The 10,829-nt window shown below is 41.8% G+C and overlaps 1 protein-coding gene across 2 annotated transcripts; it reads right to left on the reverse strand.

Moving 5' to 3' along the window:
* Positions 1 to 1,015: 1,015 nt before the first annotated feature.
* PTMS (parathymosin) lies at positions 1,016 to 9,581 on the reverse strand. Of its 2 annotated transcripts, none has more exons than XM_070742021.1 (5): positions 9,063 to 9,581; positions 5,028 to 5,111; positions 2,845 to 2,929; positions 2,684 to 2,751; positions 1,016 to 1,999 (listed from the first exon to the last, which is right to left on the reverse strand). In XM_070742021.1, the coding sequence occupies exons 1-5, from the start codon at positions 9,108 to 9,110 to the stop codon at positions 1,949 to 1,951; spliced, it is 336 nt and encodes a 111-aa protein (XP_070598122.1). In that variant the 5' UTR covers positions 9,111 to 9,581; the 3' UTR covers positions 1,016 to 1,948. The 2 variants fall into 2 exon arrangements, with proteins under 2 accessions (XP_070598122.1, XP_070598124.1); XM_070742023.1 differs by having other exon boundaries at positions 1,016 to 2,149; positions 9,063 to 9,333.
* Positions 9,582 to 10,829: the final 1,248 nt, after the last annotated feature.

Genomic DNA, 10,829 nt, shown 5'->3' on the forward strand with positions numbered 1-10,829 from the left:
GGGAAGTCAGATTCGTTTTAACAACTGAATGGCTTTGCTTAACAACGGTGGTAGAAAGATTGCAAAATAGAGCTCACAAATGATTAGCCACAGAAATGATGCGCTCAATTGTGGTCATAAGTTGAGGACTACCTGTAGGTTGAAATCTCCTCATTTTTAGCACTAAGTGTATCATATATTCTAAGCTAAAGAGACAGATCATTGTTGATCACTGAAAAACCTACTCACAAAAATTACAGTCATCCAAAAAACTTCAAAAGGAAGCCCCACTATAGTTCTATCAAAAGATTTTGAATCCATGTGTTTAAATTCATTACTGTTACAGTACTTTGTGTAATTATTTTCCTTCCCCCTTTGGCTCCTGTAGAATTACCATAGATTTATGCAAAGAAAACAGGATGGTTTTTTTTTTCTTTCTTTCCTCCAGAATCCTAAATTTATATTAGTTTTCTTTGTACAATAACTAACTCCCAGATTTTGTTACCAAAAATGAGGGTTAACAGCCAAGCTGAAGAAGTAAAAAAAGGGAATAAATGCATAAAGAAGGTATCAGTGACTATAATCCCACAACCATTTGCTGGACAAATAAAAGTTGGAGATCCATACAAGTATCTGATGCTTATAGGCTTTTCAGAAATTTTGGATCAGTCATCAAGGCATCAGAATGGAGGAATAAATGTGTCTTTGATCTGACAGAATAAGTATCTTTTGTTCTTACCTGTACCATTATTTTTCAGCCCCACAGCTGACTGGTTTTTCCCACATATATGGGAATAATTAAAGGGTGTTTCCATCTTAATCTATCATCAAATTATGGCCTCTCTTTTATCCCTAACTTTTAAAAATGTAACTACAAATGGGAGATGATTAAAAGCCAACTAGGAATAGAATGTATTTTTAAGTTAGCAAGCTTTGTTAGTTTAAGAAAAATAAATTATTGTGTACTATATTTGACTTGACATAAGATTGTGCCATCTGCATGGCAAATTTTCCAAAGCAAAAATTATCTGAAATCTTTTTGAAAGGTTTTTTATTTACAGTGCTAAACAATATATATATTTATATATCTCATCCTCATAATGTCTGTGCCATAGAAAATACTGCAGATGGATCTGCTTTAATTTACAAAGAAAAACAACCAAAGAACCTGACAGGAACAAGGGAGAAATCAAACTTTGGTCCCCTAATTAAAAAATAACAAACACCCAAAATGGGAAAAAAACCACACTGAATCACACATTACTTTACACATTAAAAACAAGCTTTGCCTCCAGGAAGAAAAAAGTTCACCAGATTCAGCTTGCTGCCTGTCATTTAAATTTGTACAAAATGCATTAATTAAAAACTGTAAATATTTTTTTTTAAGTAAAACACATTTCACTGTATTATATCATCACCACCACCATCACTACATTTTGACTTTTTCCTGCAATAGAAAGGGAACAGGCACAGCCCAGGAGCACATCAGTGGCAAATTTCCCTGGCCCTGGACTGCCTGTGTGCCAAATGTGATTTAACCCTTTCAGCACCATAGAAACTCCACAAGGTTGTGGAAGGGGCCAAGAGGAACGGGCAGGGGTGAAGTGCTGGATGGGAGCAGGGAGGAGTTTGCAAGGAGGTGTTGAAAGCTGAGGAGGCGTGAGGATCTCAGGCAGCAATTGTGAGGATGTTCTGGGAAGAGATCGGAGGAAGCAATGCTTCTAAAGACTGAAGCTATCTGAATGGAGGGTGAAGGGTAATGAAACTGTAGAGAGCACTGTAATATGGAAACAGATCTTGGAGCTGGAGAAGAGCTTCCTTCAGCTTCCTCTTGACAGAAAGCACACTGAACTCCTCTTCTTCCTCATCTGCAGCTACAGCACTACAGAGGCTGCCTGCACAGACAGAGGAATGAAGGTGTGCGGATAGTTGGACAGCGGAGAAGAGGATGTAGATGGAGCCAAGAGGATCAAGCTGAAGAGCCATTTTCTGTCTTCTTTCTTTTCGGGTCAACTTCATCCTTCAACAGAAAAAGGTGGATGTATTTGGTAAGAAACACTTTGGCTTTAATACAGGCGCTTCTAACTCAGTTGATTGGTGACTGGAAAATCAAAGAACTGATGCATCGGTTGTGCCAGCCGGCAATTTGGAAAGTGAATCCCAGAGGTTTCTGTAAAATAATCACTGCTGTGGATCCACAAGACAGACAGATATATATCTTCATTAATTGTGCCTATTATGTTAAATTTCTTGCCTGACATTAATAACTCTTTTAATGTTCCAGGAGCCATCTCCAATTTTAAGCCATGATCTGAGGACAATTTTAAGCTATGATCTAATGTTTGAAAAATAGCCACAATCTTAAAAGATATTGATATTTTTACCAGTGGGGTTTTACTATATATTCACTTTTTAAAGCTTTCAGTTCATGCCTAGCCCTGTAGTTTCATGTGCAAACCTTAATCCAAAACTTCTCAACATACTTATATACTCAATCATCATATCTGTTGCCCTTATACAAAGGAAATTGTAAACTGTCCAGAATCACTCACATAGTGAGTGAGTGAGAGAGGCAGTGCCTAAATGTGATAAATTACTATAGTGCTGAATCAGCCCATGGGTACTTAGGTGCTATATTGTTGCTCACTTTCCCTATATTCCTACTAAGACATTCCTGAACACATTAAACAGAGTTCCTACTTACCTCTTCCTGCTTCTTTTCTGCAGATCGTTTTACTGCATGTGTATCTGGTTCCCGTTCATTCTCATCATCTTGGAATTAGAATAAAGAGTAAATCAGTGCTAATTAATCCACCCTTGGAATTCACTTATGTATGAACTATCTGGATGATTTGCTCTTCTTACCTTCATCTTCTTCATCCTCATCATCTACATCCTCAGGATTTGCATCTTCATCATCTTCATCTTCCTCAGCCCCATTTTCATCATCCTGCATAAAGGAAAGTCACATGGTAAGTGTCACCTGCCAAACAGGTGTTCAATCCATTATTCTCATAAAGCTAACCCCAGCAGACTTTGGCTGGATTTATATCTGTTTATTTCGCCTCTTATCCCCTAGACAGGTTGAAACTATAGCCACCATTATTTTATTTCACATATAGCTGACTCTTCTTTTGAGAAGTTGAGAGTTCTAACTCTCACTCCAAAACTGCTTATTTTCATCAGCAGGACTGTGCTTTTATTGTTCTTTTATATTATTATTTTTTCATCTTCTTATACTGACATTTCTCTTGTTTTTCAAAGCACAGCTATCATTCTAAATCCATTTCTAGAATGGTTGGCAAGCCAGCATGGGAATAAAATAAGAATCAGAGTGGATGTATGCATATTCCACAAACTATATTAGGCATTTCAACAACAGATTCACTGTTAAGAGCCAAGACATATTTCTTTTAAATGTGTTGACATGATCACTTGAAAGATTTTCAGCCACATGTCAAACCCTAATTATGGCTTTCAAATGCTGGGTCAGATCTTCATTGATCTGTCAGTGTTGTTTTTCCTAGTAAATACTTTGTGACTAACACTTTTGAGTATCTTTAATACCTGCTTTACTTATAGTTATGGAACCGCTCCACAGTAATTTTGTTTCTGTGCACTCCAATTCATCTTTGTTTTTATTGTTTTTATAGGTTACTCTGATAAAAAAGAAATTATGCAAAAGGCTGAATCAAAATTTTGGGACACTTATGAGCTATGTGGAAAAAAGAATCATATAGAACAGTGTAAGATAAGATAAATATGTGATAAGCCTTAGTTAGAAACAGAATGTTGTACTATGTAGATGTGGTCTTTTGCAGCAATATATTTTTAATAGATTATGTGAAAGTCCTCCTTGTACTTAGTCCTCCTTAGGGACTTCTTCATTTTCATCTATTTTGGATAGAGCACAAGTTATCTCTTGGGTTATACAGATTTTCCCCCAAAAGCTACTCCAGTCTTTGTACTTCTCTGTAAAGAGGGGAAAAAATTCTCTGAAAGGTAGATATATTTTTATAGTATTTTTATCCACCTATAATACCATGCCAAATCTAGAAAGTTGCTAGGGAGGCAATCAACCCATGGCTACTCTGAGAATAAAACGTTAAATTGTGTCTTCTTAGCCTAATATCCACACAACTCTGCTTATTTGCCAGTTCTCTTCAAAGCAAGTTCCAAGAGGCTACGGTAGCCAACAGCAATCTCATTTGCCCTTTGTGTTTCTGCCATCTGCATGGACTGCCTCCACAGCTCCCAATGACAGATACAGATACAAAAGAACTGACCTAATGACAGCCTAGCTAAGCCAAAAGAAGCCACATATTTTGGAATGTCTGCCAACTGTGCAGCTGTTAACCACAAAATACTTAGCAGGGGGGGGGGGAAGAATGACAGATCTATGAAAAACTCACCCAGCATTTGAAAAACATCTAGCCTGCCCCTCTCTCTACCTGCCATGTGTTATAAAGGGAGGGAAAGGGAGTGATTTCTCACAAGTGGAATTCTAGGAGGAAACCTTTTTATTGCTTTCTCTAAGCTCTCCTTTATCCCAGGTTTTCAGCTCTTCAATGCCTGAAGTCTGAGTCAATGGTAACTACTATGAAACAATTGTCCTTCATTCTTTGGTTTGGTCCATTTTTCAGGGTCTTCTACTGCTGACATATTCTATTCCACCTCTTCCCAGGGTCTGATGGAGAGTTCATTGATGAAAAGAGAGATTGGAAACTGCACCACCATGCTGCTTTCAGAGGCATGCTTTTATTTTTGGAACTCCAAAGCTCTATCAGTTGGCAGCAAGAAAGGTGATGGTTGGCATTGCCACTCCCTTTTAGGCCAAAAAACATTTTCAGCTCATAGACTATGTTTATTGTTTCATCATTTCAAGCACGATAGGTTGGTTCAATAATGATCATTAGAAGAAGGTCAATTTTTTAAAAGCGAGATGCCGGCAGAACCCATGCATTTTCTAATTTTGCCTTCTTTCTTCTGCCTTATTCTTGCCATGACCCCTCACCTCTGGCTCTCGCATGGAATACACGCCCAATTACCTCTATGATCTCTTTCTTGTCGATCTCTTTCTTGTCTTTGCGAGAAGACTTCTCCTCATGCTTTTCCTTCTTCTCTTTCAGCTCCTGGAAGAAGGGATGCAAACTATGTTAATGTCATATTCGCATGGCTGGTATGATAAGAAATGTTGCAAAATAGTGAGGCAGCTGAAGGAGTGACTCAGCAATTGTTTTTTAAAGATCATTTAATGAAATGCAAAATCAGCCAAACATTATATGAGAGAACACTGGAGAGATGCTTTGTACTTTTTACAAAAATCACAGTATGTCACTGAAATCACATACGCCTGTTATTTTCACACCTGTAACAAATAAGGAAACCCAGATAAAGTAAGACACATTGAAATCTAACTGAGGGTTTGTCAATATCCAGTACTTGTTGCATAATTTACCTGTAGCCTGAGACATATGCTCCAAATTTCACCTTTCACTAAACATGTGGCAGAATTTACCAATCCATCAGCATTCTTTTAATTGGACCGTGTGGAAAATATAGTAACTTGCAAAAAGGTTGTGTGCTCTGTCCATTTCCTATGCTGCTGTCTTTAATGATGCATAAAATTTGCAACCTGTTGTAACAACATCTCATGAAATAAGTACAACCCTTATGATTGCTTCTTAAGTTGTAGTACATTAGAAGTAACATTAAATCTCCAATATGCTCAGCAATATATGCCAAAGATTACTTCTTTCTAACAGGAACTCCTAAATGTTTGCAAGAATATCAATACAGAAAGTGGCTTTCTTGTATCTCTATAATCCTTGCCATGCAGCTTTGCAGATGGGAATCCAAGCCCTCCCTGCTACACAGTGCTACTTTAGCAAATATGTAACTCAATTGTATTCCAGGAACTGTCTCTGCAACTATCAACCAAGAACATGTTTCCATGATTAAAAAAGCTTATTGAGATGGCAGAAACAATGAGAACCACCTTAGTCTCCTTGGCCTGAAAGCCAGGTAGGTGATTTTGGCCCAGTCTCTCTCGCTTTCTCTCAGCCCAACCCACCTCACAGGTTTGTTGTTGTTGGGGAAAGTAGGAGGAGGGAGGAGTATTAGGTATGTTTGCTTGAGTTATCTATAACAATAAAGGCAGGATAAAGGTGCTTAACAGGATAAGAGAGAAGACCCCACCCCCAAGCCATCTGTCCTATTGGGTTTTTTTTAAGTCTCTATTTCATTCTTATTAATTTTAACTGTTTGTTTGTTTGTTATTTATCTTTTCATCATTTTTGTAAGCCTCTCAGAGTCATTCCATCAGATGGGCAAAATATAAATTTAAGACAGAGGGAGGGAGGGGGGAGGGAGGGAGAGGAGGAAGGAGGGAGAGGAGGAAGGAGGGAGAGGAGGAAGGAGGGAGAGGAGGAAGGAGGGAGAGAGATGAAAGGCAGGAAATGTGTCCTGTGGTACTCTACAATTCGTTTTTGTTTTTTGTATTGAGAATTTATAGAAAAGAAAACTGTCTTTAAAAACCCTCTACTGAATTCTACACCACTTCCTTCAAGGGCCAGCTAAACAATAAATCACATTCTCTTTAATGCAAATACCACTAAAATTACAGTGTGAGCAAGTAGTGTAAATTGGAAAGGGGGTGTGTGACAAAATGGTACAAGGTATCCTATAGACGAGAAAGGTTCCAAGCTGTCATTTTCCACTAGAGGGCATTGTGTTATTTTTGAAGACATATTATTTCTGATGCCTGCCAGCCACAGGGGAGCCTACTCTGGCCTAGTTACATGCTAATCTCACCTGAATTGATCGTTTGAGTAACAGACCCACAGCATCCAAATCTATAGCTCTTCTTCCAAACAGCTTTATTCAAGACATTCAGTTTTCAAATGAAACTTCCATGTTAAATTCTTCTTCCAAAGCCCCAGGGGCTTCATAATGTACCCAGTTTCTGGATTTCCTCTGTAAAACAGTTACCTTTTCACTGTACCAACTATCCTGCTATTTAGAGTAGCTTTCTGAATTCCCACATGGGTGGTCTGTGTGTGCAAAGTTATAGTACACAATGACCTTAAAACCTAAAGGCCCTCAGTGAAGGATGAAAGACTAGACACAAAGCACAGAATAGAAATCACCAGCAAATAACTATTATGATTAATTCATTTCTGAAAGACACTGTTAAATTGGGTACAACAAACAATACAGAAGTTCACTAAGCAATCTCCCTTCTGAAACCATCGCTCAGAATTAAACCTATAGTTCTGGGCTACAAAAACACTGCCTTACCCTATAAGGAAAATTATTCAACCAAGTTCCAGTTCTCTTTGGTTTTCATGACAGCAAAGCCAAGGCAGGAGCGAGGCTGAGTCCTCTGCAATGTTTAACCTTTATCCCCATGTCCCTGGCTGCTCTTAGGATTGTTCCAATTAATTATTTCTTTTCCTTCTCAACTGGTTAAAAAGAAATTGTGCAAGCTTCAGCTCTGGAACACGAGCTGTTTGTCTGCGGGTTTTTTCATTTATCTCCCCGTTTCTCCAAGAGGAAAAGTATCCCCTGCCATTGTTTGCCCTTCTCCCTAAAGGCACAAGGGGAGCTTACAGCACAAGTCTCCTTGGATTCCACCGTTTACTTCCAAATAAACACACCAGGGGATTTTGCATCTGGGTTTCATTCCATATGGAAGTGCTTAGTGACAAGGCTCCTGTGCCTAATGTTCTGTGACTAACATTTGACTATTTTTACTTCTCTTTTCACCTCCTCCTTCAACGAATTTCAAACGGGACTTATTCATAAACCAGTTGATGGAATGGAAATTAAAAGGTGTGGATGTGAGGGGAGGAAAAACAATGCCTGTCTGATATTATCTACCTCACTCCCACCCCCCGAAAGACTGTACACCATTTTTCTGAGGGATGTTTTGTCACATCAACGGACCAGAAAAATGGGTTACCGGCCTTATTGCGTTCTTGTGGGGGAACGGTCCCAAAGGGGACCGTTCCCCCACAAGAACACAATAAGGCCGGTAACCCATTTTTCTGGTCGGTTGAACGCCAGTGACACCCGCTGCTTCCGGAACAGATGCACAGAGAATATGCTACTAACGGTCGGACCGCTTGAAGCCGCCAATACCTAATAAAACCTGATGCCTCCAGAGACCGAGCTGGCGATGGGGAAGGAAGGAAGGGAAGGACGCATCTGCTGGCAATCTGGCGGGCAAGCGCGAGACCGCGCGCCCCCCCGCCTTTTAATTGCCTTCCATGTTTTCTCTTCCCCCCCACCCCACTCCCTGGCTTTGTGTTGCCGCTCCTCCGCCTCACGGCTTTTCCTCCCTTTAATACGCGCGAAGCGGTTTAGCCTCCTCTGCCCTCCAGAGCACCCACGGCGGGAGGGAGGGTCCGGCCTCTCCTCCTCCCCCCCCCCCGAGCAGCGCAGCTTTTGAGCGCGCTGAGCCCAAGGAGAGCGCGGGCTTTTGAAGAATGGAGCCCCCACCTCCCCTCAGCATTGTCGCCCGTCGAGGCGGGGGCTTTTCGAAAGAAGAGCCATTTCTCTCGGCTGCCTTTTTACCGCCGCCGGTTTTCCAAAGGCAAAAAAAGGGGACCCTTTGGTAAAGATAAAGAAAAGCAAGCAGCCAAGGGCGCTTGGGGTTAATGGCCACCGAGAGGAAGGCGCTCTCCCCTCTCGGGCGAGGGGGTGTTGTGTGTTGTGTTAGAAGGACCGAAGCCCTCACACACACGCGCGCGCGCGCACCGCCTCAGCGCGCGCCAGGAGCTTTTTCTCGGTCCGAATCTCCAGCCGGGAAGAGCTGCTCATTTCCAAGGAAACAAAAAAAAAAAAAAAGGAAGCGCAAAGAGGATGAGGGATAGAGGGGAAAGGGAGACGGGCAGGAGACTCGGACGCGGGAGGAGGCTGGCGGAGGGAAAGGAGGCGAGGGGGGGAGCGCTTCTTTCTTCTTTCCCTCCTCAGCGAGCTGCCTTTCCGAAAGAGTCCTTGGGTCGTTTTCGGAAATGGACCGAGCTCGGCAGAGGTCCCCGCGCGTTAGCCGCCGGCTCGTTTCTTGAAGCGCCTCTCACCTTGGCTCCGAGCTCCACCGGAGCCTCGTCGGCTGACTTCTCTGACATCCTTGGCAGCGGCGAGAATAAAAAAGGCGAGGCAAGAGACGAGATTGCAGCTTCGAAGAAGAAGCAGGGACCTGCCAGCTGCCGCCGCTTCTGTTCCCAAACGCCAGGGACACAAATCCTTCTCTCCCGCGACGGGGCAGTGCCAGAAAAAGGGCTCGGTGACGAGAGAGCGGGGAGGGAGGGGCCTGTGGGGAGGAGGAGGGAGGGAGGGGAGAGATTAGAGGCAGAGGGGAAAGGAGCGAGTGGCGTGCGGGAAAAGGACGGCGGCTCGCGAAGCTGCAGCGCTGCTGCGTGTTTCGCAAAACCAACCAAGATAGCTTTGCAAATGATTATCTACCGGACGGGTTAAAGGGGATTATGCCGTCCGGAGCTGCACCGAGAGCCATGAACCTGAGCTCGTGCCCTTGGGGACGCTGCCGTGCTAGGCTTTGTCCTCGGTTCCTTTGTTTGCCCTTTCCTTTCGCCTGCACCGCCTACAGACGCTCGCACACGCCCTTTGTACTACGCCGCGTTATTTATTCCAGATTAACGAAACGCCTTTTTCTTTTGGCTTTCCACCCAACGATCACGAATAATCGCAGGTGTCCCCCCCCCCCCCCCAAGGATTGGTTCTGCCGGCATCAAAACGTTACGTTCACGTTTGCCAAAGCACCAGTGTTAAGAAACCTTATACGTGCGGCTTGGAGTGCTGTAAAGGCTTCATAAGACGGTCCACATGCATGGATATTTTTACTTCTGCCATACTTGTTATCTGTCACACTGGATTAAAAATTTAAGTGCCAATCCTGCCTAATTATTTGTGTGCAACCAGAGAGTATAATCACTTTAATTTGATTTAAACCAAAGAATGAATAATCGGGTATAAAAATGGCATGACATAATAAATAGTATCGAAGTCTGAGTTACCACCTCCAGTTATCTCCAATGTTTCTGGGGACAAAGATGCAAAGTTCTACTCTTCTATTTGTCCATCAACAGACCCTAACTGGTGCACAATATCTAAGAAGGATGGCTTCATTAAGTATCATAAAGCCATATAATTCATCAATCGTCTTCAGACCATATATCAGCTTTGGACAAATTAGAAAAAAGCAGCCAAATCATCAACCTTACTTCACTATTTCTCAAGATTGGCAGCTTGAAGATGTGTGGACCAACTCCCAAAGCTGGCTGGGGAATTCTGGGAGTTGAAGTCCACTGCCAAGCTTGGGAAACACTTGTCTTCTTGACAGACATATTCCAAAACTGAAACACTCTCCTCCCTGGATCCTGTTTTAGGGCTGTCAACTTGCAGTAGATAATATGATCTTTTTCCTTAGTTTTAAGTAATGCTTTGCTATGCAACTGTCCTATAAAACAGTGGAAAATATAGCAGCTAAATAATTAATAGGTTGGTATGGAATGAACTTGATTGGGAATGTTTGCCCCAATTCAATGCAGTATCTTTGTGGACTGCACACATCCCAAATAGGTGAAAAAAAATTCTAGTTTTAAACCATAATGAAACATCTTGTCACCACACAAAGCTCTTTTGCTGCATTTGTGCCAAGAAGTTCCTGATCTGAGCATTACTTACAAAGGAGTGGGATTCATATTTGAGTTCATAGAGAAAATATGGAAATTTGTGGAGAACTGAAATAGTCTTTTTTTTCTCCATCCACTCTTTGTATTTTAGTTGAAAAACATGAAAGTTAGCATTCCATCACATATTCTTTCTCC

This window comes from Erythrolamprus reginae, chromosome 2, assembly GCF_031021105.1.
Source record: "Erythrolamprus reginae isolate rEryReg1 chromosome 2, rEryReg1.hap1, whole genome shotgun sequence".
Classification (NCBI taxonomy): Eukaryota; Metazoa; Chordata; class Lepidosauria; order Squamata; family Dipsadidae; genus Erythrolamprus; species Erythrolamprus reginae.

Bases quoted from the DNA above. Each gene is read 5' to 3' on its own strand.
- PTMS (XM_070742023.1), bottom strand. From the start codon at position 9,110: ATGTCAGAGAAGTCAGCCGACGAGGCTCCGGTGGAGCTCGGAGCCAAG. The intron at 5,112-9,062 runs GTGAGAGGCGCT...CCCTTCTTCCAG, and splicing joins CGGTGGAGCTCGGAGCCAAG to GAGCTGAAAGAGAAGAAGGA. The intron at 2,150-2,683 runs GTAAGTAGGAAC...ATTATTTTACAG, and splicing joins CAGAAAAGAAGCAGGAAGAG to AAACCTCTGGGATTCACTTT.